This window comes from Mobula hypostoma, chromosome 5 (assembly GCF_963921235.1).
Source record: "Mobula hypostoma chromosome 5, sMobHyp1.1, whole genome shotgun sequence".
NCBI classification, from domain to species: Eukaryota; Metazoa; Chordata; class Chondrichthyes; order Myliobatiformes; family Myliobatidae; genus Mobula; species Mobula hypostoma.
The window spans coordinates 187,838,467-187,865,298 of record NC_086101.1 but is presented as its reverse complement, the minus strand read 5'-3'; the positions used below and the strand labels follow the sequence as shown (position 1 = coordinate 187,865,298).

Below are 26,832 nucleotides of genomic sequence, written 5' to 3'. Positions count from 1 at the left end.
GGGCAGGGCTTTAGGTTCTTGGATTATTGGGATCTCTTCTGGGGGAGGTATGACCTATACAAAAGTGACGGGTTGCACCTGAACCGGAGGGTATTCAATATTCTCGTGGCAGTTTGTTAGAGCTGTTGGGGAGAATTTAAACTAATTTGGCAGGGGGTTGGGAACTGGAGTGAAGGGACTCAGGATAGGACGGATGGTAAAGAAGCAAAGATAGCGTGCAGTCAGACTGTCAGAAAGGGCAGGCAGATTGCAACCAGCAGAGTGAGTGCCAGTGTGTTAGGGATACATAATCAAAAAGGGTAGCAAATACAGTATATCTCAATGCACAGAGAAGAAATAAGTTGGATGACTTTGTTGCACTATTACAGATTGTCAGGTGGCCATCACTGAAATGTGACTGAAGGATGGTTGTAGTTGGGAGCTGAATGTCCAAGGTTACACGTTGCATAGGAGGTATAGGAAGGTAGGCAGAGGGAGTGGCATGGCTCTGCTGGTGACAAAAAAGGGCATCAAATCATTTGAAAGATGTGACATAGGATATGAAGATGTTGAAGCCTTGTGGATTGAGTTAAGAAACTACAAGGATAAAAGGACCCTTATGGCAGTTATATACAGGCCTCCCAACAGTAGCTGGGATGTGGACCACAGATTACAACAGGAAATAGCAAAGGGCAATGTTATTATTGTCATGGGAGAGTTCAACATGCAGGTTGATTGGGGAAATCAGGTTAGTAATGGATCTCAAGAGAGTGAGTTTGTGGAATGCCTATGAGATGGCTGGAGACGCTGGCAGGGATGAAAGCAGAGCAACAATGGCGTGAGTTTCTGGGAAAATGAAGGAAGTGCAGGATAGATGTATTCCAAAATGAAGAAATGCTCAAATGGCAAAATAGTACAACCACGACTGACAAAGGAAGTTAAAGCTAATGTAGAAGCAAAAGAGAGGGCATACAACAAAGCAAAAATTAGCAGGAAGATAGAGGATTGGGAAGCTATTAAAAACAGAGAGCAGCAAAAATAATCATTAGAAGGAAAAGATGAAATATGAAAGAAAGCTAGCAAGCAATATCAAAGTGGCTAGTAAAAGCTTTTTTAAGTATTTAAAAAAATAGATGAGAGTGAATATAGGACTGCTAGAAAATTAAGCCGGAGAAATAATTACAGGGACAAGGAGAAGGCAGATAAGCTAAATGAGTATTTTGCATCATTCTTCACTGTGGGAAGACACTAGCAGTGTGCCAGATGTTAAAAGGTGCAAAGGAAGTGAAGTGTGCAGTTACTATTACAAGGGAGAAGGTGCTCCCTTGGTAGAGATTGTAGAATATTAGAGAAGATATTTCAAAAATCATTGAAAATAAAAAGTATAGTGCCAGAGGAATGGAAAATTGCCAATGTCACTCCACTCTTAAGAAAGGAGGAAGGCAGCAGAAAGGAAATTATAGACCAGTTAGCCGGACCTCAGTGGTTGGGAAAATGTTGGAGTCAGTTGTTAAGGATGAGGTTATGGAGTACTTGGTGTCATGTGATTGGCAACAATGACTATATCAATTGAGTCAGGTTTTATAAAAACAATCAAACATTTATTAAACTCTACTCAATATATAAAAAATAAACAAACAAAAATCTTAACCGGAAGTAAACTGCTATGCGGCCATTTAACGAACCGCCACTCAGTACTAGTTCTTAAAGCGATAAATGTGAAAACAGTTCTTAAAGTGGTAAATTCAAACACAGTTCTTAGAATGGTAAATTTGAAAGTCCAAGAGATTTATACAGTCAATTAGGAGAGATTTTCCTGAAGTAAAGAATTCTTCAAAGACACGACAACACTGCCGATCCCAGCCGGAACCTGCCTTATCCGCAGGATTCACGATGACGGAAATAGAACAGTTTAAAGGCACTGACCTTTCCCTCTGGATACTAGATACTGCACAGCCTTTTCTGCTGCTTTTAGCAGAGGCTAGCTCATGCAGATCACTCTTCCTTGAACGAATTCAATAATGGTCGATCCTATCCAAAACTGCCGAACGACTCCTTTAGGTCCTCGTCTTCACTCTCCAATACCACTGAAAAGATAAATCAACAAACCTGGCAGCAATTGGTTAAACTGCTGGTCCAACACTTTTGTACCTTACAATAGAACGTAAAACTCCGTTTTAAATCAAAATTGCGTCATAAGGCAAATATGCAGTGGAGCGGAGTATCTGGCTGACGTTCTTACTGGAAAGCTAATCGCGTCACCCCAGGGGTCTCCTTTTATACCCGAGGTGAACATGTCATCACGTGACCTCACATCGGCGGGAAAATTACATCAGGTGACCTCCAAAAGACCATTACATCATGCTCATCAGCTACTCAATTACATCATGGTCATAAGACAGTCACAACATATCCATGAGGTATGTAACATTGGTGACACAGAACAAGATAGGACAAAGTTAGTATGGCCTCTTTAAGGGAATATCTTGCCTGACAATCCTGTTAGAGTTCTTTGAGGAGATTACAAGTAGAATAGATAAAGCAGATGCTGTATATGCTGGAAAATCTTCAGGAAAACCTCTCCTAATTGACTGTATAAATCTCTTGGATGCTGTATATTTGGACTTTCAGAAGACCTTTGACAAATTAACAAGCCCTGTCTTAAATACACCCATCAACCTGGCCCCCACAGCTGCAACATAATGTCCCATCACATACTTCATAAAATTGCCTATGAAGGTGAGTAAGCACAATCCTTTTTTTACTGCCATATCCACTATTGGCCACTTTCAGGAGCTATGAACCTGGATCCAAGGTCTCTTTGTATATCAGCATTTCTAAGGTCCCTTCTGTTTATAAGTCCAGTCAGCATTAGACAACTCAAAATATCTCTTGTTATGCTACCTTGGTGTTCCACGGTAGTGTACCTGCTAGCTCAACACTACTACAACATAGGGCATCAGAGTTCAGAGTTCAATTCTGGTGCCGTCTGTAAGGATATTGTACATTCTCCCTGTGACTGCGTGTTTTTTCTCCAGGTCCTCTGGTTTCCTCCCACAGTGTAAAGATGACAGATTAATAGGTTAATTTGTCATTATAAATTGGCCTGTGATTGTATTAGGGTTAAATAGGTGGATTGCTGTGGGGGGGGCAGAGCTCATTGAGCTAGAAGGGCATGTCCCATGCTGTATCTCGAAATAAAAATAAATAAAATTACATAAACAGCCCTCGATCACTGCCCCCTCCCTTCTATCACAAACCCAATTTAGATTTAGATTGCAAGCGTACCTTGGATAGCATGTGCCCTAATTTTCTGGACCAACTTTACTTGTGGGACCTGTGATGACAAACCAAGTTATCAGAAGATTGATGCTGATGAGAGAGATAAGGGAGACAATGGAGAAACATTCAAAATGCTAATAAGAGAGAAGCGAGAGTTTAACGAGAAAGAAACACATTTCAGAATATTGACAGACCAGTTGCTTTGAACCTGAACTGTTTGAAGTTTGATGGACAGGCGATACCCCAGCAGGGGGATAAAAAGAACAGGTTCGCTAAGGCACGACACACACCACGAGATCACGAGATAACGAGACCCTGGAAAAGCGGTGTGCCCCTACAAGTTGGTGAGAGTTGGAGGTCTGGTCGCGGGAACCGACCATAACGCACAGGGTGAAAAGGGTACGATCGGTGGGAACCTGGTGTGTGTGTGTCCACCTTTGCCTGGGTGCCGGGTTCACCACCGAAGAACGGTCGTATCCGGAACGGAGGGGTCACAGTCGGTGACCACAGAAGACATTAAAAGGATTCGCCCAAAAACTAACTGCGAAGAACCTCCAAGGTCTGGCTGAATCAGATTTGCATATCTATCTCTCTCTCTCTCTCCAACGGCACAACAGCGATTACTGCAAACTGTACTAAGCTGAACTGAACTCTGCATCACTTGAGACTGATCATTTTACCCCTAGACTGCGATAGAGCTTGGTTGATTCCTATTACCCTAGTTCTGTGTACATGTGTGTTTTATCATTGCTAACCTGTTGCATTTATATCCGTACGATTAGAGTACTGTGTTACTTATTTCTTTAATAAAACTTTATTAGTTTCTGTTAACCAGACTCCAACTAAGTGGTCCATTTCTGCTGGTTTGGCAACCCAGTTACGGGGTACGTAACAGACCTTATAAAAAATCTATATACTACTGTGTTATTTTCATGAATTTTCTTTGTAGCCTCTTAAAAGAACAAACCTTGGTGAGATTGGTGAGGCAGTATTGTAGAAAACTACTGACTGCCCTCTTAATCTGTCCCTTTCTTTCTAAGTGATAGTAATTCTCATCACTGGTGTAGTTCTGCTCAGCCCATTACATGGACAATATGAAGGCTTTAGAGAGAGGGAGAGAGAGAGAGGGAGGTTTGACGGGATGTTCCCTTGATTAGAGGGTATTACCTATAAGGGGAGGTTGGACAAACTTGAAGTGCTGTCTCTGGAGCATCAGAGACTGAGGGGAGACCTAATCGAAATATACAAAATTATGAGAGACGAAGAAGGGTTAGAGTCCTTTCCTGGGATAGAAATGTTAACTACTGGAGAGCATAGCTTTACAGCACAATGGGTAAAATTTAAAGGAGATTTATAAGGCTTTTTTTCCCTACAGAATAATTGGTGACTGGAACATGCTGCCAGGGGAGCTGGTGGAAGCAAATGCAATAGGGGCATTTATCCCTACCACCTTTCTTGAATTATGGGAATACCTTTAACTATTCTCTAGTTTTCCAGTACCTTACCCTCAGCGAAAGGTGATGCAAAAATCTCAGTGTAAGTTCAAGTAAGTTAATATCAAAGTACGTAAATGTCACCATATACAGCCCTGAGATTCATTTTCTTGCAGGCATTCATTTTAAATACGAAGAAGCACTATAGAATTAATGAAAGACCATACACAACAAGATGGAAGAAATTCCAATGTGCAAAAGACAAAAGGAAAAAAACAAATAAAGTAATAAAAAATAAATAAATGAGCAATAAATATTGAGACCATGAGATGAAGAGTCCTTGAAAGTGAGTACATAGATTGTTGGGAACAATTCAGTGTTTGAGTGAGTGAGGGCATTGCTTATTCCAAGCTAGGCTGTGATGTAGCCAGTCAGTATACTCTCCAGCGTACATCTAGAGAAGTTTGTCAAAGTTTTAGATGATATGTCATCTCAACAGTGATATTTGTTTGTCTCCTCACTGGCATTTTGTGTAACGATGTCAAAGCTAGAAAAACTAATCCTGATCATGCTGTGGAAAATACAGTGCCTTTGAAAAGTATTCAGCCCTCAACCCTTTGTTCACAGAAATGAGTATTACAACCAGGGATTTTGATCACTTTAACTGAGAATTTTTATCTGTGAATCACATGTTCCTTTTTTTTCAAGTAGAGCCCAACAAATGGAAAATAGCATAGTATGAAATACTGAAAATTCAAAAACTGAAATACCAGCTGTTCAAAAGTATTCATCTTTATTTGCTCAGTACTTGTTGAACTACCTCTTGCAGCTATTACAGCCAGTAGTCTTTTTGGATAAATCTCTATTAGCTCCACACAACACGATGGAACAAGATTTACCCATTCCTCCTTGCTAAGTTGCTGAAGCTGTGCCAGGTTAGTTAGGGAGTTTGGTGGACAGCAATCTTGAGGTCTTGTCAGACATGTTCAAACAGGATCTTAATCAGCTTAGGACTCTGACTAAGTTTTCTTCATTTGAAACCACTCCATGGTTGCTTTGTCAGTGTGCTCTGGGTCATCCGGATGAAAGACGAACTTCTTCCTCAGTTTAAGCTTTTTGGCAACGGCTAGCGGGTTTTTATCCAGGATTTCTCTGTATTTAGCAGCATTCATCTTCCTATCAATTCTGGCCAGATTTCTAATCCCTGCTAGTGAAAAGCACCCCTATAGCATGATGCTACCTTCACCATACTTTACAGTAGGGATGGTGTTACCTGGCTGATGCACATGTACTGCTAAAAAAATAAGCACATCCTTGCCTATAAAGACAGAAGATGTGGAAAAAGTCTTTGATGAGACTAAAGTAGAACTTTTTGGGCTCAGCACTAAGCGGTAAGGAGGAATGGGTAAACCTTGCTCCATTACATTGCGCAAAACTAATAGAGACTTATCTGAAGGACTTCTGGCTGTAATAGTTGAGAGAGGTGTTTCAACTGAGCACTGAACAAAGGAGGATGAATACTTTTGAACTGTTGACATGTCAGTTTTTGAATTTTTAGTTTTTCATTCTTTACAATTTTCCTTGCTTTTTGGGCTCTATAAAAAAAGGAGCATGTGATTCACAAATTCAAAAATTCTTTGTTAAATTGATCAAAATCCTTGGTTGTAATATCATTTATGTGAATAAAAGGTTGAGAGCTGAATACTTTTTCAAGGTACTGTACTTTGAACTGGAATTGTTTTCTTGTTCAAATGGTTCCGTTTATTATCAAAGAATGTATGCAGTATACGACCTGAAATACTTAGTCTTCGCAGACATCCATGAAAAACAGAAGAACCCCAAAAGAATGAGCAACAGAAAGACTTTAGAACCCCAAAGCCCCCTCTGCCCTGCGCAAGCAGCAGCAAGCATCAACCTATCAGCCTCCCCCACCCACTTCAGCAAAAAAATCAGCGCCCATCGCCCACCAAGCAACAGCAAAGCACCCAAAGAGAGACCATGATCTGCAGTCAACAAAAACTTATCATTTGTGCAACAGTTTGACATGCCACAGGCTCTCTCTCATTAATGAGGGACAGAGAGAAATGTCACCCATTTCAAAATGAATTCAGCAACTTGGTAAGTGATGCTGTTGTTATGTTAATTATAATAAAATGTGCCACAGTCCAGATCTTATTACTACTCTACAACTTGTTGAAACTGTAGCACAAAAACATTTCAAGCATTACTTGACTTAACCTTTTTTACTTCTGATTTTTAATAATATTTGTAGAATTTCTGATTTTAATATTTGCCAAAACCTAAAGTGTAGCTATATCTTTGCCAGAACATTTGCCATTGTAACCGAGGAAACATCTAGTCAAGGTCGTAGGTCACTTCCCGATTCCATTTGGTATTCCTGATAAGCGAAACATTTGTGCTTGATATCCTTTTTGTGATTAGGATGGTTTCCAAACAATGAAGATTTATGAAAAGAATGCTTGGAGATTTGCGTCAATGTACTCAGTGAATCTTTGCATGTTAACTGGCTCGGTTCAGGACTTTGTGGAAAAAGGGAGTGCAGCAATTTGGATAACTCTTTCAAAAAGTATTGATACATGAACTTTGGGGCAAATGGCTCTGCCAGTTGTTGTGAGATTGTTTGATTTTGACATTGAAATGTTTTTACAGCTGTTGTATTTGTTTTGGTGCAGGCACAATGCAAATCTATTTGCATTACACATTTATTATCTTTTTTGACAGAATTAAATGGTGCTGATCTCAAAAATTACAACAGTGAAAACAGCATCAACAGCAATGCCAGTCTTCCTAGTGTCCAAAGCTGCAGGAAATATGCAGAACGACAGGTAGCCAGCTGGGCTGTGTCCTTTGAGCGACTCCTGCAAGATCCAGTTGGCATCAGATATTTCTCAGTAAGTAAACTTTTACCTGTAATAGAATCTGGGCACTAAAGGGTGAGCAATCTACACCACACTATTGATGGATGCTGGAAATCCAGAACAACACACACAAATTGCTGAAGGAACTCAGCAACTCAGCCAGCATCTATGGAAATTAATAAAAAGGTTGACGTTTCAGCTTCTTCCCCCTTCCTTTCCAGTCATGATGAAGGGGTCTAGGGCCAAAACGTCAACTGTTTGTTCCTCTTGCTGCCTGACCTATTGATGAACCCATAGTTCATCTTCTGAATGTCAGAGAATTCAAGACACGCTACAAAGGTTGGTGGTGTTTGCAGACAACATGAAGGTTGGTGGTATTGTGAATAGTGTAGAACAGGAGGTTACAACAGGATGTAGAGACAATGCTATAGCTAGGTTGACGAGCGGCAGTTGGAGCTCATCTGGAAAAATGTAAAGTTTTGCACTGGAAGATTGAACTTGAAGGTTAATGGCAGGATTCTTAAGCAGTATGGAGAAACAGAGGGATCTTGGAGCAAGTCTGTAGATCTCTTAAAGCTGTTGCACAAGTTGATAGGGTGGTTGTGAAGGCATATAATTTGCTGGCCTTCAGGAGGCTGGTTTGGAGAATGTGCTATGAACAAAGGTTGGACAATCTGGGGTTGCTTTTTTTTTAGAGTGACAGAGGCTGAGGGGAGATTTGATAGAAGTTCCTAAAGTTATGTGAAATATAGACAGTGTAGACAATTTGCATCTTTTTCCTGGGATTGTAAGTATCTAGTACTAGAGGGCGTGCATTTAAGGTGAGAGAGGGAAAGGAGACAAGGCAAATATTTTTACTACAGTATGGAGGAAAGCTGGAATGTGCTGTTAGGGGTGGTGGTAGGGGCTGATAGCATTGGACCGTTTAAGAGACTCTCAGATAGGCACATGAGTGTGCTGAGAAAGGGTTTAACAATAATTTATGATATTTACCGAGTTAAAATTTCTCCAAGAGGGAATCATGAATGCAGCTCTTAGCACAGAACAAGTTCATTGTGAGCTCATGACATTAAAAGCAGAACTTAAAAGTTGAAATTGCTCCTCATCTGCGTGGAAAGAGGATCCTTTGCTATGCTTAAAAAAAACCTTTGGTTGGAAAACAAGATAATAAGGCAATGTGATGAATCAAGCTCTCAGAAATGGCAGAGTTACTTGGTGGTATCTTAAATGTCATTAAAAATATGGGCAAAGAAAGGCAGTTTATAGCGCTGTAAAGATCGATATTTTGATTGGAATTTGCATGCTTATGTGTACTCAGGTTATTTTATCTTATTTCAGAATGACTTACAACTTTGCCAGAAAGTCAACTCATTTTCTTAAAGATTAGCTTTATTTCTTACATATACAGAGTTCAAAATACCTTTATTATCAAAGTATGTATACAATATACAATCTTGAGATTCGTCTACTTACAGGCAGCTACAAAACAAAGAAACAGAATAGAACCATTGAACAAAAGACCATCAAACACCCAATATGCAAAAAAAAACAAATTGTGCAAACAATAAAAGTAACCAAATAGCACTCAGAACCAAAATTCATGAACGTGAGCTCACAGCAGCTGATCCAGGGGCCTGTTAGTTGCAGGCCACAGCCCCAGTTCAGTGTAGAGATGACTAAACCTCGTATAGCAGCGAACTGAACAATGGCCCGATCCCACGCCTCTTTCCCAACACCCTGACCCTTTTAATCTGGCCTGTTGCTTAAATTGGCTAAACGGTAGGTTGATCATCACTCTCGGGCCTGGGACCTGCTGCCTTACCTCAATTCAGCCCGTACCGAACCAATTCGGCCTGGTGCTTAAATCAGTCAAACCTGTGCTGGTTCTTCAGTCTCGGGCCCATGACCCACTGCATCAACTCTGCCTTGTTTCGGTTCTGTTGCTTTGAACTTTGGCTAGTTCCTCACTCTCGGGTCCACTGCGTCAACTTGGCCTGTAGATAACATGCCACAACTGTCCTGCACCTTCGAGATTTCAGTTCACACTGCAAAAATGCCGGGTTGTTCAGGCGGTTCAAAAGCTTGACTCCGAAAAGTGAGTTACGGGCTATTGATTGCAGTGATTGTTATCAAGAAGTATAATCAATAAAGTAATTAATAATTGTTTTTACTGCCAGCAAGTCGTCACCGTGCTTCATCAGCGCTATCTTAAACTGGAACAAAACATACAGTGAAATGCATCACACACAAAATGCTGGAGGAACTCAGCGGCCAGGCAGCATCTATGGAAAAAAGTACAGTCAACATTTTGTGCCAAGACCCTTTGGCAGGGTCTCGGCCTGAAACGTGGACTGTACTTTTTTCTATAGATACTGCCTGACCTGCTGAGTTCCTCCAGCATTTTGTGTGTGTTGCTTTATAGACAATAGACAATAGGTGCAGGAGTAGGCCATTTGGCCCTTCGAGCCAACACCGCCATTCATTGTGATCATGGCTGATCATCCACAATCAGTACCCCGTTCCTGCCTTCTCCCCATATCCCTTGACTCCGCTATCATTAAGAGCTCTATCTAACTCTTCCTTGAAAACATCCAGAGAGTTGGCCTCCACTGCCTTCTGAGGCAGAGCATTCCACAGATCCACAACTTCCTGGGTGAAAAAGTTTTTCCTTAACTCCATTCTAAATGGCCTACCCCTTATTTGCAAATTGTGGCCTCTGGTTCTGGACTCCCCCAACACCAGTTAGCCTGACGTCGGTGGTGGGAAAGATGCTGGAGTCAATTATAAAAGATGAAATTACGACACATGATAGCAGTAACAGGATCGGTCCGAGTCAGCATGGATTTATGAAGGGGAAATCGTGCTTGACTAATCTTCTGGAATCTTTTGAGGATGTAACTATGAAAATGGATAAGGGAGAGCCAATGGATGTAGTGTACCTGGACTTTCAGAAAGCCTTTGATAAAGTCCCACATAGGAGATTAGTGGGCAAAATTAGGGCACATGGTTTTGGGGACAGAGTACTGACATGGATTGAAAATTGGCTGGCTGACAGAAAACAAAGAGTAGCAATTAACGGGTCCCTTTTGGAATGGCAGGTGGTGACCAGTGGGGTACCGCAGGGTTCAGTGCTGGGACTACAGCTGTTTACAATATATATATGAATGATTTAGATGAGGGAATTAAAAGTAACATTAGCAAATTTGCCGATGACACAAAGCTGGGTGGCAGTGTGAAATGTGAGGAGGATGTTATGAGAATGCAGGGTGACTTGGACAGGCTGGGTGAGTGGGCAGATGCATGGCAGATGCAGTTTAATGTGGATAAATGTGAGGTTATCCACTTTGGTGATAAGAACAGGAAGGCAGATTATTATCTAAATGGAGTCAAGTTAGGAAAAGGAGAAGTACAACGAGATCTAGGTGTTCTTGTACATTAGTCACTGAAAGCAAGCATGCAAGTGCAGCAGGCAGTGAAGAAAGCTAATGGCATGCTGGCCTTCATAACAAGGGGAAGTGAGTATAAGAGCAAAGAGGTCCTTCTGCAGCTGTACAGGGCCCTGGTGAGACCACACCTGGAGTACTGTGTGCAGTTTTGGTCTCCAAATTTGAGGAATGACATTCTTGCTATTGAGGGAGTGCAGCGTAAGTTCACAAGGTTAATTCCCGGGATGGCGGGACTGTCATATGTCGAAAGATTGGAACGACTGGGCTTGTATACTCTAGAATTTAGAAGGCTGAGAGGGGATCTTATTGAAACATATAAGATTATTAAGGGATTGGACACGCTGGAGGCAGGAAGCATGTTCCCGCTGATGGGTGAGTCCAGAACCAGAGGCCACAGTTTAAGAATAAGGGGTAGGCCATTTAGAACGGAGTTGAGGAAAAACTTTTTCACCCAGAGAGTGGTGGATGCATGGAATGCTCTGCCCCAGAAGGCTGTGGAGGCCAAGTCTCTGGATGCTTTCAAGAAAGAGCTGGATAGAGCTCTTAAAGATAGCGGAATCAAAAGTTATGGGGATAAGGCAGGAACTGGATACTGATTGTGGATGATCAGCCATGATCACAGTGAATGGCGGTACTGGCTCAAAGGCCCGAATGGCCTACTCCTGCACCTATTGTCTATTGTCTATCGGGAACATGTTTCCTGCCTCTAGCATGTCCAATCCCTTAATAATCTTATATGTCTCAATCAGATCCCCTCTTATCCTTCTAAATTCCAGTGTATACAAGCCCAGTCGCTCCAATCTTTCAACATATGACAGTCCCGCCATCCCGGGAATTAACCTCGTGAACCTCCACTGCACTCCCTCAATAGCAAGAATGTCCTTCCTCAAATTTGGAGACCAAAACTGTACAAATACTCCAGGTGTGGTCTCACTAGGGCCCTGTACAACTGCAGAAGGACCTCTTTGCTCCTATACTCAACTCCCCTTGTTATGAAGTCCAACATGCCATTAGCTTTCTTCACTGCCTGCTGTACCTGGATGCTTACTTTCAGTGACTGATGAACAAGGACACCTAGATCTCATTGTACTTCCCCTTTTCCTAACTTGACACCATTCAAATAGTAATCTGCCTTCCTGTTCTTGCCACCAAAGTAGATAACGTCACATTTATCCACATTAAACTGCATCTGCCCACTCACCCAACCTGTCCAAGTCATCCTGCATTATCTCAACATCCTCCTCACATTTCACACTGCCACCCAGCTTTGTGTCATCTGCAAATTTGCTCATGTTATTTTTAATCCCTTCATCTAAATCATTAATGTATATTGTAAACAGCTGCGGTCCCTGCACTGAGCCTTGCGGTACCCCACTAGTCACCGCCTGCCATTCTGAAAGGGACCTGTTAATCCCTACTCTTTGTTTCCTATCTGCCAACCAATTTTCTAATCATGTCAGTATCCTACTCCCAATACCATGTGCTCTAATTTTGCCCACTAATCTCCTATGTGGGACCTTATCAAAGGCTTTCTGAAAGTCCAGGTATACTACATCCACTGGGTTTCCCTTGTCCATTTTCATAGTTACATCCTCAAAAAATCCCAGAAGATTAGTCAAGCATGATTTCCCCCTCATAAATCCATGCTGACTCAGACCGATCCTGTTACTGCTATCCAAATGTGCCGCTATTTCATCCTTCCTAATTGACTCCAGCATCTTCCCCACCACTGATGTCAGGCTAACTGGTCTCTAATTCCCTGTTTTCTCTCTCCCTCCTTTCTTAAAAAGTGGGATAACATTAGCTACCATCCAGTCCTCAGGAACTGATCCTGAATCTATAGAACATTGGAAAATAATTACCAATGTGTCCACGATTTCTAGAGCCACCTCAAGTACCTTGGGGTGCAGACCATCAGGCCCTGAGGATTTATCAGCCTTCAGTCCCATCAGTCTATCCAGCACCATTTTCTGTCTAATGTGAATTTCCTTCAGTTCCTCCGTTATCCTAGGTCCTTCGGCCACTATTACATCTGGGAGATTGTTTGTATCTTCCCTAGTGAAGATAGATCCAAAGTACCTGTTCAACTTATCTGCCAATTCCATGTTCCCCATAATAAATTCACCCATTTCTGTCTTCAAGGGCCCAACTTCGGTCTTAACTAATTTTTTTCCTCTTCACATACCTAAAGAAACTTTTACTATCCTCCTTTATATTCTTGGCTAGCTTGCCTTCGTATCTCATCTTTTCTCCCTGTATTGCCCTTTTAGTTATCCTCTGTTGCTCTTTAAGAGTTTCTCAATCCTCTGGCTTCCTGCTCATCTTTGCTGTGTTATACTTCTCTTTTATTTTTATACTGTCCTTGGCCTCCCTTGTCAGCCATGGTCGCCCCTTACTCCCCTTAGAATCTTTCTTCCTCTTTGCAATGAACTGACCCTGCACTTTCTGTATTATTCCCAGAAATACCTTTGATTTCCAGCATCTGCAGATTTACTTTTGTTTGTGATACAGTGAAATGCGTTGTTTGCATCAGTGACCAACACAGTCCAAGGATGCGCTGGGGCAGTCTGCAAGTGTTGCCATGTTTCCAGCACCAAATTAGCATGCGCATAACTTACTAACCCAAACTGGTATGTCCGGAATGTGGGAGGAAACCAGAGTGCCTGGAGGAAACCCATGCAGTCATGGGGAGAATGTACAAATTCCTTACAGACGGTAATGGGAATTGAACCTGAATTACTGGTGCTGCAATCCCATGACTCTACTTCAAAAGTCAACATTTAGAGGGCTCCAATTAGTATTTTTTTCCTGTTGACTTATTTCCAGAAGGTCTCACGATTTGGGTTACTGCAGGCCAGTTAGAAAGAGAAACAAAGTTGTAAATCCTTTAATCCTTTACTCCTGATGTATGACAGATTACTTGGAAATGCAGTAGATGTTGTCAGGTAAACAAATGTAGCAGTTGTCTGATATGAATGGCGCCAATCGATTTGGAAGTTCTATCTGAAGAAAAGGGAACTGGCATTTAAATTTCCATTTCTGCTGGAGATTAGCATTTCTTTACAAGGCAGCAGTCATATAATACTCTTGATTTTATCCTCCTGTTCAGTATATAACTTCAAGGTTCAGATATACAAGATTTCTCTGCAGGTAAAGTGCATCACAATATTTCCCCTAGAATTGCTTCTGGTAAGACACTGAGCCTCGCAATACACACGCGCTGCCATCTTAACATATATAAGGTGTTCTATAGTTGATATACCGTATTAATGAGGGAATTTTCTTATTTTTTTTTTAGGAGTTTCTGAAGAAAGAATTTAGTGAAGAAAATATATTATTCTGGCAGAGCTGCGAGTATTTCAGCCAAATTCCTCAACATGACAAGAAACAGGTGAGAATTATTTTAAAAGATTAACTGTTTTATTATTTTCCACATAAATGTTCTTTTCCTTGAACTTTCTGACTTAGACTAGTGCCATGGGAGGACATATGCAGATCCAGTTCAGTGCAGATAGAATGAGGAAAGGGAAGATATTTGAGACAGTGAAATTTTAAGTGAGTGTTTTCAGATTAAAATCTCAAGGAAATTGCACACAACATTAGTTAACATAGAATAATACAACCTGTCCGGCCCATGATGACTATAACACCCACAATGATTAAACCACATTTGAAGTGCTATGTGCATTTCTGGTCAGCACACTATATGAAGGATAGGATTGCAGTAGAGAGGGTAGAGCAGGCATATCGCAAGGATATCACTGGGATGTTGCCTGGATTAGAAGACTTTAGTTGTGTTGAATTAGGGTGAAGAACCATTATTTTTCTTGGTTTAACTTTCCTATGCTTGTTTATACATCGCCTGTATACGTGTAATTGGTCAGTAAATAGTTGTAGTATAGCTGATACTGTATTTTCTAGAAGCTTCTCATTTTTTTGAGGTGTCATGCCACTTTAATCTGGCTATTTTATAGGTGTATTTTTATCACTGGAATGTCTTTATCTTGTTTGAATATGAAATGACCACGACTTGTTTTTCTTTGTCTCATTTTCTTTGTTCTTGTAACACCCTTCGTCAGGGGGTCTTGGCCTGAAACGTCGACTGTGCTTCTTCCTATGGATGCTGTCTGACCTGCGGCGTTCTACCAGCATTTTGTGTGTGTAGTTATAAGGAGGGATTGGATAGGCTGGGTTTGTTTTCCCAAGAGCAAAGGAAGTTGATGGATATGATGGATAACTTGATAGTGGTATATAAAATTGTGGGAGTGGAGACAGAGCAGAGAGTCAGAATCTTCTACTCTGGGTATGGTGTGGATATCAAAAACAGCTGTGCATAGGTTTAAAGTGAGGGGAAGAAATTTCAAGGCGATCTGAAGGGGAAGGTTTTTTACATAGAGGTTAGTTGATATCTGGAACACACTACCAGAGGAGGTGGTGAGACTAGATACAATCACTATGTTTAAGAGGCATTTAGACAGGCTCTTTATTTAGAGTAGACTCTTCATAGAAGGATATGGCTTAGTGTAGATGGGCAAAGTTGTTGGTGGGCCGAAATGCCTTTCTGTGTTGTATGACTATGACTTTATGAAGTTAACAGGATATATTAAAAGAAAACAAATAATAAAACATCATGGCTGTGGATATTGGATCCCCATTGCACTGTTTCTTCAGCACAATAGATTGATTGTGGTCACTTTTCTTGTTACAGTTTATGCTGGAAATTCAACTGGGCACTTATTGCAATTATCATACCCCTGTGATAGTCATAGGATCAAAGTGCAGAAAATGATGGAAAATTTTAAATAAAAATTTAAAAATCAGGCAGTATCTTTGGAGAGAAAAGCAGATACCCCTTTTCAAGTCCACGAGTTTTCATCAGAACTAGAGAAATGAGAAAACAAGCTCAGTTTACGCTGAAGGGGGAGAGATGGAAAGACCAGAGAGAATGTGTGTGATAGGGTGGAGAACATGATTGTCAAAATAGCATATCTGATGCAGAGTTAATGCATGAATGAGGGTAATTCATGAGAGAAAAGAAAAAAAACAAATAAATTGTGTAAAAAAAAAACAAACAAAGGAGCACTGGAAATATGATTGCAGTGTGTTGGTCAGGAAGTCAAGGATCCAGTTGCTAAGGGTGATGTTGAGTCCCGGGTCCAGGAGTTTGCTTGGAATTATAATACTGAATGCAGAGCTGTAGTCGAGGAGGAAAGTATAGGAAGATTTCTGAGGTAGGTTTTTACACTGAGATGGTGGGTACATAGAACGCACTGCCAGGGTTGGTGGTAGAAAAACTAGATACATTTGGGACTACTTACTGTTCTGCTAAACTTGGAGGAATCAATGTTCAAACTATCTAGTAGGACAACCTTGTTATGGCAGTGAATTGCCTTTGTACTGCAGTCTCCAATGTTACTCTATCACTTTTAGATAAGGGAACCAAAATGGCTTGCTATATTCCAGAGTGGCCTCACCACCACTCTGTACAATTGCAGTAACGGAGGGCTATGTGGGAGGGAAAGGTTAGGTTGATCTTGGAGCAGTTGGAAGGGTCAGCACAATATTGTGGGCCAAGGAGCCTGTACTGTGCTGTACTGTTCTGCGTAGCATAGTGGCAGGGTACAAGCAGATACAAAAGGGATATTCAAGAGACTCTGAGATGGGCACATGCATGAAAGAAAAATGGAGGGCTCTGTGGGATGGAAGGTTTAGATTGATCTTGGAGCAGGTTAAAAGTTCAGCAAAACATCTGTGCTGTACTGTTCTATGTTCAGTAAAGATCATGCAGCAGACCTGGAATGAGAAAGAAGGTGGATAACCCTACCTCTTACCCTGACACGATTACCTGAGATTAATAAATTCAGTACTTGAGTCCTCCCAGTGTTTACTCCTGGAATTATGATGTGTTAATTCTACATTGGAAGGAACCACCATAAATGATTGGTTTCTCTACATATTTTTGTGTGCAGGCCTGGCACAGCTTACAACTAATAACAACTCCTTTACTTCCCCCTTCCACCCCTGATTCTCAGTCACATCCTGGTCCCAGCCACCGACCATAGCCTGCACCCTACCGAATCCTAATGTGACGCCCTGACCACAAACCAGCTCTTGAGATGCTGAACTAGAATGGTTTATTACGATCACATGTACCGAGACACAGTGAAAATCCCGTCTTGCATAGTGTTCATACAGTGTGACTCATTACACAGTGCATTGAGGTGAAACAAGGGAAGACATAAGAGAATAAAGTGCAACCGCTACAGAGCATGACACTGAATGACTTTCTCTTCTCATTTTCTAAATGATTACTAGCTCTTGAGGCTCCAACACTCAATCTTAGCCTCTGTCCATAAATCTCTATTCCACTTAGCTTCAAAATCCTCTTGTTTCTCAGATCAGTGCCCAATATGTCATCCTTCCTACGCCTGCCACTTTCTACTTACACTACTCCAGGGACCTATATAGTCATAGAGACATAGAGCATGGAAACTGGCCCTTCAGTCCAGAGTCTATGTTGACCATCAACCATCCATTTATACTCATCTTAATACCAATTAGAATTGAAAATACACGTGGACTAAGATGTTAACTGTCCTGTGCTACCACTAGGGGGATCATCAGTTGATCTGCCACCTGTCTTCAGGAGTTTCAGCCCGCTTATGATCAAGACTCCCTCGAGGTGGTGGGCCAGCAGTGCTAAAGCACCACCTCCCACTGGTGAGCTTAAAAACTTGGCATCTGCCTCTATCAGAGTTGTTGGTCGCTTCCATCCAACAGATAGTCTGCTCTTCAGGTGTCTATGCAACTACTGAAGGGTTTGCAAAAGATGTATATGCTGTCCGACTATCTGCCCCTCTGGACATACTTGGTCCACACCCATGCTGATCCTGTCTCTGCTGCCTCAGCTACAGCCCTGCTGGTTGACTTGATCCCTCTTCCAGTGAAGTCAAGGTCATGCAGCCACTTCTGGAAAGTGAACGCAATAAACCCACGGCAGCCTACTTCGAATGGATAGCATGAGACCTTCCACCCTCTGTCTCTGCACTCTGATCTTAATTCTGCATACTTGGTTAACTTGCCCTCATGGGCTTCATCGATGTTGTCTTCCCAGGCGACTGTGAGTTCACCAATAACCACTTCTCTACTGGTGTCAGACCATACAATTATATCTGGACGCAATGTGGTGAAAGCTATTTGCTCCAGTAAACTGCCTTTCCCGTCCAGGTCAGCCTTGACACACCAATCATTGGCTGAAGAAAGTATGCTTGATCGTGGGCCTGCGTTGTACACCCTTGACTTGGAGCCTTCTTTCACAAATAATATGCGATGTTCTGTGCAGCATGGGGCATGAGATAAGTTGTGCTGCAGTACTCTCTGCTCAACCGCTTCTGTTACAATTTTGAGAACGTTGTTATGTCTCCAAGTGTACATGCCGCTGGAAAGATTGACTCTGCATGCACTCAAAATATGTTGAAGTGTTCCCTCCTTGCCACAAGCAGCACACCTGTCTGTCTTATCTTCATACCAGGTGCTGAGGTTGGCAGGTTTTGGGAGCGGATCGTATGCTGCTCTGCATAGAAAAGAAATGCGGAGCGGTTCCTTCTGCCATAGAACATTCCTAGATAGATGTCGTTGTTCAACACTTTCCCACTGGGTCCAAGCCCCTTGTTTGGCCAGGCCAGCTGTTTTCGCTAACCTCTTCTCTTCTTCTACCTCTGGTACTTCCTGTGTTACAAGCTCACGGCGCTCTTTACCTGTAGAAGATGACCACCACTTGTGGGTTGTCCATCCGAGTCCCTGGCGGCCTAGCTGGATAGCCCCAACCGTCTCCTTGTGCTTCAATCTAGACTCTGCTTCATCAATTGCTACATGGACTGACCACTTCCTGCCTGATCTCACGTCCGGCTGGGTGTTCTTGATGACAGGGTGTTTTGAGTCTCGAAGCATCAAGAATGATCTTACCTCTTCAACAAGGGATTGCACTGGGATGGTAAGCTTTGTCTGGCTACTGTGGATTGCAACATAAGGTATAGGTGCAGAATTAAGCCATTTGGCCCATTGAGTCTGCTCCACCATTTCATCATGGCTAATCCATTTCCCTTTCAGTCCCAGTCTCCTGCCTTCTCCCTGTAACTTTTCATGCCTTGACTAATTAGGAAACTATCAACCTCTGCCTTAAATATAGCCAATGACTTTGCCTATGGCAACGAATTCCACAGATTCACCACTCTCTGGCTAAAGAAATTTCTCCTAATTTCTGTTCTAAGTGGACATCCCTCTAGTCTGAGGATGTGCCCTCTGGTTCTCGACTCTCCCACCGGAGGAAACATCCTCTCCACGTTCACTCTGTTTGGCCTTTCAGTATTTGATAGGTTTCAGTGAGATTCACCCCTTCCCCCCAATTCTTCTGAGCTCCAGTGAGTACAGGCCTAGAACCATCAAAAACTCCTCATATGATAAGCCTTTCAGTCTCAGAATCATTTTTGTGAACCTCCCTTGAACCCTGTCCAATTTCAGCACATCCTTTCTTAGATAAGGGGCCCAAAAACTGCTCGTAAGACTCCAAGTGAGACCTCAACAGTGCCTTATAAATTCTCAAAATTACATCCTTGCTTTTATATTGTAGTCCTCTCGAAATGAATGTAAATGAATCGTACATTAACCCCTTCAGTTCATTCAGCACACCAATACACTACATCCCTCCCCCACACTCTTATCGATTAACATCTCTAGCCAGATTCTACTGATAATCTCTATACTAGGAGTGGTTTATGTAGAATGATACAGCAAAGGAACAGGCACCTTGGCTCACAATGTGCCAAACTAATTAAATTAGTGATCAAATGCCCAATTTAACCGAACAACATGCATGTCTTTGGGGTATGGGAGGAAACTAGAGCATCCTGGAAACCCCATGTGGTCACAGAGAGAACACAGGCAGCAGTAAAGTCAGGATTGCACCTGGGTTTCTGATGCTGTATGACAGGAGCTGTACTAGTTGTGTCACCGTATAGGTGAGAGAAAATAGCTATTATGTACAAAGAATGATGAGAGGTAGAATTGTAAGACGATTGAAACAGATTGTTCTGTTGAATTGTTTTTAAAATTAATTCTGTTTTTCTCTCTCTAAAAATACTGCCTGAACTGCTTAGTGTTTTCATTATTTCACAGTTTTGATACAGATTGATTCATCTTCAGAAGGAACTTTGGAAAAGCAAATGCTGGAAATGTGGGAAAAGTGTGTTGGACTGGGGGTTTAGCTTGCTGTGATTGGCAGTTAGCTTGTTGCATTGTACTCTCTATATGATTTAATCTAAAGATGCTGCCCTCTTTATTTCAGATGTGTTGAGAAAAATCCTTGTGCAAAATCTCAGTCCATTGACACATTAAAGTTTGTAATAGAATGCATTAGGATACAAAAACACAGTGAAGCTAGTTTAACTTCAATCTGCCTGACTTGGAGAGACTGGCTATTTAGTGGTTACATTTGCAAAACTGGTGCTGGAGAAAAGATCCATCATTTTAATCTTTTTTGGAGGCCTAGGCCGAATCAATTTGACTTTATTGACAGAATTTTTTGTTGTTATTTTCAATTTTCTTGCTTTGATAATTATAAAGAAAGGAGTTTGGGAAAATTTTTACCAAACTTCTTTCTTTATAATTGATCAAAGCAAGAAATCGAACTGTGCAGTACAGGTCATTTGACGTTGTTGTGCTGACCTTTTAACCTACTCTAAAATCAATCTAATCCTTCCCTTCCACATGGCCCTCCATTTTTCTTTCATCCATGTGCTTATCTAAGAGTTTCTTAAATGTCCCTAATGTATCTGCATCTATAATTGCCCTTGGCAGTGTGTTCCATGCACTCAGCCCTATCTCTCCAAAACACCTAGTTGTAAATTAGTTACATATTCCAATGTTTAGCTCAGATGGTAAGGAAGAGATTAAATGTATCACAATTTTCACTTTCTTTGTGCATTTAATTGAAAATCATCCATTTGTTGATAATGATAATTGGATATTTTTTACTGCCAGTATTCTCTTTGTTGTTTGTCTAATTTCACTGTCGTTCACAGCTTTTGTCTCGAGCTCGGGAGATCTACAACAATTTCTTGTCCAACAAAGCAGTCACCCCTGTCAATATCGACAGCCAGGCACAGTTAGCTGACGATATCATCAATGCACCACACCCCGATATGTTTAAAGAGCAACAGTTGCAGGTATAGCAAGAGGTGCATGTATTCATTTACTAATCTGGAAAGCTTCAAGTTAATATAATTTGTATGAATAGCACACTAGTATTTAAAAATATCTTGACAAAAGAATTTTCAGTTAAGTCTGTGATATTAGATTCTGATCCAAGAGCAATCATCATCTCATGGTCCATTTACACATGCAGATCATTCAGCAAACACACGAAGATGAAAAGAAGAATACGTATAACACAGCATTTCTTTTCTTCAAAGTAGATTTTCAGCCTGATGAAGTTTGACAGCTATACCCGTTTCCTGAAGTCAACATTGTACCAAGAATGTATGTTGGCAGAAGTGGAGGGTCGTGCTTTGCCAGATCCATATCAGATACCTTGCAGTCCAGCCTCAAAGCACAGTGCCAGTTCGGACCGCTCCAATGTTTCTTCCCCAAACAAGGTCGGTAGTTAACTACTAGCACTTCTGCAGATGCTGGTAATCCATAGAAACACACACACATTCCCCATGGTGGGGAACAAACAGTCGACGTTTCAGGCCAAGACCCTTCATCAGGATTGGGAAGGAAGGGGAAGGAAGCCAGAATAAGAAGGTGGGGGGAGGGGAAGGAGTACAAGATGGCAGGTAATAGGTGAAACCAGGTGAGGGGGTAGCTATATGTGTCCAGGAGGGGTTGTAAGAAACTGGGAGGGGATAGCTAGAAGACCGAAAAAAGAAGGAAGTGATAAGAGAGGATAGTGAGACTGCTGCCATCAGGAAAAAGGTATAAGAGCCTCAGGTCCCACCAACCACCAGGTTCAGGAACAGTTATTTCCCCTTAACCATCAGGCTGTCCAACCAGAGAGGATAACTTCACTCACCCCAGCACTGAACTGGTTCCACAACCTATAGCGTAGACTCACTTTCAAGGACTTACAACTCATGTTCTTGGTATTTATTGCATATTTATTATTATTATTATTTTGTTTTTTTCTCTTCTTGTACTTGCACAGTTTGTTGTCTTTTATATATTGTTTGTCAGTCTTTGTTGTTTGTTTTTTATTCTATTGTATTTTATTGTATTTACTACAAAAATGAATCTTGTGGTGGTATATGGTGACATGTATGTACTTTGATAACAAATTTACTTTGAACTATGAACTATGGGAGAAAGAGAATTAAGAGAGGCACTAGACAGAGGAGACGGGCGGGTGAGAGGGGAACTAGAATGAGGAAAAAAGAGAGAAGGTGAAGGGGGAAGAAATTACTGGAAGTTAGAGAAATCGGTGTTCATGTCATCAAGCTGGAGGCTACCTAGATGGAATATGAAGTGTTGCTCCTCCAACCTGAGTGTGGCCTTAACGTGGCAGTAAAGTTTTAAATTGACTTCAACGTATGTATATGAACATGAGCTACCAAAGAAGAAGTTTGTACAGTTCCACCATTCTACCCTTGCCCCTTTCTGCTCTGCTGTTCAATACAATCAAAGCTCAGCTTATATCTTACCAATGTTTCCATCCTCTTGTCCTCTGATCTTAGCAATAAGACTGTAAGTTTATGATTATGGTTGAATCGTGAGTTAGCCCCTCATGTCTGCAGCACCGCTCACAGCTAGTTGTTTACCTCAGCACCAATCTCCAGCACTAAGCACATATCTCTCTGTTAAACAAGCACAATGGCTAAGCTTTCACAGCTTCTGGTTACAGAATTACTAAAGTTCATCACCCTCTGAATAAAGCAATCCTAATGGAAATGGCCTGTCTTTTATTATCAAACTGTGTTCCCTGATCCCAGGCTCCCCTGTCAGGGGAAGCATCAAATGTGGATTCAAATAGCCATATAACAATTACAGCACGAAAACAGGCCATCTCGGCCCTTCTAGTCTCTTTAAGAATTGTTCAGTTTCAATAAGATCTCCTCTCCTAATTCTAAACTGAACAATATTATACCAATCCATCAGTTCCACTTCATATGTCAAAGTATACCAGCCCTAGAAATTCTCCCTTTACCCTCCCCCAATCAAGCAGAAAATAAAAAGGTTTAAGAACAATTACTACTAGCTTCTTTCCTTCTGTTATTAAGCTTTTGAATGGACCTCTTCTAGGATAAAGATAAACTCCTGTTCTCTCAATTTACCTTCCCATCCCATTAAACATTATTGTGCAGTGGATTGGTGTTGGCCTAAAATGTCTACTGTTTATTCTCTTCCATGGATGCTGCCGGACCTGCTGAAATCCCCCAGCATTTTGTAATGTTCCTCAAGATTTGCTCATTATTTGTCTACCTGCACTGGATTTTCTCTGTAACTGTTGCACAACATTGTGTATTCTGGTTTGTTTTCCTTCTCCATGTGCTTGTTCTGTCTGGATTGGATGGCATGCAAACAAAAGCTTCTCCTTGCATCTCGGTACTTGTAACATTAATAAGCCAATTATCACTATTTGGTTTAGCAAGAACTTAGAAGAGAGTGAAACTTGGAAAGGCTGTGAGGTTTCAATAAATTTTCAGACAGTTTCAAGCAGTTGCCTCACTCATAAGACCAAAATAATAACATACAAACTCATGTGCAACCAGAGGTAATTTTATAATCGTGTGCCTTACTCACCAGAGATTTGTTTCTTATTTAGTCCAGCACAAAACCAAAATCAAGTAGGATACTAAATAGTGAACTTGAAGATGACAATGGCAATAAAAAGAAAACATTTTTTTCCTGGTCGCGAAGGAGCCTGGGACGAATTCAGAAGAGGAAAGAGAATGGGGACTCGCGTGCTGGTGAGTTTTGTTAATCTTGCACATATTACAGTGGTGCTAAAATCTGCCTTTTTTAACCTTGGTAAAGGCAGACTGATAGAGAGAAAGGGAAGACAGAATATTAGAGCAAATAGATTGTAAGAGCTTCTGTAGTGATGCAGAAAAGAAACTGGAGAGGATAAGTGTTCCTTTAAAGACATGGCAGAATTTATAATGGAGAATAAGGAAATGTAGGGGAGGACAACAACTTGTCTTTGAAGTTTGCTCCAATAAGAAACTGCAGAAATACAAGAGAATCAAGAGTCTCGAGAGAATAAGGAACCGAACTGAATTGAATTAGTAAAGAAGTGCCAGATAAGTTTGTGAGATTGAAGCTGAGATATCCCAATATTCAGATGATCAACACCCTATAGTTTTGAAAAGCTGCACAGATTGATAAGGTGGTAAAGAAAGCAGATGGCATGCTTGCCTTTACTCATCAAGGAATTGAGTTCAAGAGTCAGGAAATTACGTTGCAGCTTCATAAAACTAGTGAGGATTGAGAGCAGGGAGAGTATTTAAAGGAAACTTTCAGTGCAAATCTAAGTGACTAAGAACATGGCAAGTGGAGTGTAATTGTAAATTGGTACAGTGTAAAGCTTTGTTTCGCTTGCCATCTATACAGATAATTTCATTACAGTGTGTGAGGTACTGCAGTACCAGAGAAAAGCAATAACAGACTGCAGAAGAAGGCATAACAGCAACAGAATACGTGCATTGCAAGCAGACGGTAAGGTGCAAGGTCATAATGAGGTAGACTGCGAGGTCAAATGTCCATTGTATTGTCCAAAGGGACTATTCAATATTCTTATAACAACAGGTTGGGTCTGGTGGCTTCTATCCTGTTGTTGTATGAAAAGTTTTGAGGCCATGCACAAAATGGGAAGGGGGGTGGTGGGATGGTGGCTGGGTGCTTTTTAACTGTTGAGAGACTGGAAAATATTGGTGTTGAAACAGACCTAGGAGCACACAAATCACTGAATGCTAACATGCAAATACAGCAAGTAATTAGAAGGCAAATGGTATTTTAAGAATTAGCTTTATTTGTCACATGTACATCAAAACATGTTGTTTGTGTTAACAAACAACAGAGTGCAACTGTGGCCAAGCTTCCAGCACCAACATAACATGCCCACAGCTTACTAATGCATACATCTTTGGAATGTGGGAGCACCCAGAGGAAATCCACACGATCACAGGCAGAAGGTACAAAGTCCTTACAAACAATAGCGGGAATTGAACTCTGATCGCTGGTGCTGTAAAGTGTAACACCAGCCCCTATGTTACCAGGCCATCTGGGCCTCTGTTACTGGAGGATTTGAGATTGCTGGTAAAGATGTACCAACTTTGATATATTTGTGGACCCTGGGGCTAACTGCTGTGTTACTGTACCACCTGGGCTTTTATTACCGGAGGATTTGAGTCTGCTGGTAAAGATGTACTAACTCTGGTAATCATAACACAGAGATTCTGCAGATGCTGGAAATCAAGAGCAACACAGACAAAATACTGGAGGAACTTAGCAAGTCAGTCAGCATCTATGGAAATGAATAATCAATCAACGTATATTGGGCCAAATCCCTTCACTAGGAATTCAAAGGAAGGGGGAAGATGCCAGAATGAGAGGCTGGGTGGAGAGGAAGGACTACAAGCTAGAAGGGTGATAGGTGAAGCCAGGTAGGTGGGGAAGAAATAAGAAGCAGGGAGGTGATAGGTGGAAAAGGTAAACCACTAAAGAAGAAGGAATCTGATAGGAGAGCAGAACGGACCATGGGAGAAAGGGAAGGAGCACGGGGCACCAGGGGTGGTGATGGGCAGGTGAGGCGAACTGGAGAGTTAAGAAGGAAGCTGGAGATGAGAATGAAAGAAGAGGGAAGGGGAGGGGAACCATTACCAGAAGCTAGAGAAATCGATCTGCCCTTCCTCCTTCCCTTTTCACTCATAGTCTATTCTCTTCTCCTATCAGATTCCTTCTCCCTCTCCTGTTCTCACCTATCGCCTGCCAGCCTGTACTCCTTCCCCTCCTCCCAGCTTCTTATTCTGGCTCTTTCCCCTTCCCTTCCGGTCCCAGTGAAGGTTCTTGGCCTGAAACATTGTCTATTCCTCTCCATAGATAACCTGCTGAGGTCCTCCAGCATTTTGTGTGTGTTGTTCTAACTTTGATACATGCTGGTAAAGTTACATTTTCACAAAATGGCATAGCTAGTAGAGCTGTTGACACGCAACTCCAGCACTCCGGACTCAGTTTTAACCTCAGATCCTCTCAGTGTGGAGTTTGAACATTCTCCAGAGGCCGCATGGGTTTCTTCCCACATCCCAGAAATGTGCAAGTTGATGGGTTAATTTGCTGCTTGTGTGTAGATGTGACAGAATCTGAGGGGAATTGATGGGAATGTGGGTAAATTCGAAGGGTTCTGAAGAGCTCCTTGAAGTTAATGCAGTGAATATTGTTTTACTCACTAGACCTCTCTGCAAGTAATGGGCTGCTTCCATGGCATCGGGAATCCTTTGGATCAACATCTTCATCCACTAGCACTGAGTTGATAACGGTTGGCAGTCCAGGAAATAACAGACAAGAGGTTAGTGCAAAAAAAAAGAGCTGGTAGCTGTCCCAGGTACCAGAGCTGGTAGAGGTGCTTCTGCTGAGCATCTGATTCTTAAACACTTTTGAACTCATTTGTTAATAATGTTTCAGCAGCTCTGGTTTACATTAGGATTAGAAAGGAATCTCTAAATCTGTTTATTTCAAAATTACTCAATATAAGTACTTGGAATGCTGGTAGAAGGTATGTTTCATATATCTCAGATACACTCAAGGTTTAATAAAGCCACT

At 41.5% G+C, this 26,832-nt stretch overlaps 1 protein-coding gene across 1 annotated transcript in view; it reads left to right on the top strand.

The window, feature by feature from the left end:
• Positions 1-26,832, top strand: part of rgs12b (regulator of G protein signaling 12b) — a 183,482-nt gene that overhangs the window by 109,590 nt on the left and 47,060 nt on the right. The window contains exons 5-10 of the mRNA XM_063049526.1: positions 7,437-7,606; positions 14,318-14,410; positions 21,099-21,242; positions 21,492-21,671; positions 23,837-23,981; positions 26,463-26,578. Of these exons, the coding sequence (XP_062905596.1) occupies positions 7,437-7,606; positions 14,318-14,410; positions 21,099-21,242; positions 21,492-21,671; positions 23,837-23,981; positions 26,463-26,578 (848 nt within the window). The remainder of the gene's footprint in view (positions 1-7,436; positions 7,607-14,317; positions 14,411-21,098; positions 21,243-21,491; positions 21,672-23,836; positions 23,982-26,462; positions 26,579-26,832) is intronic.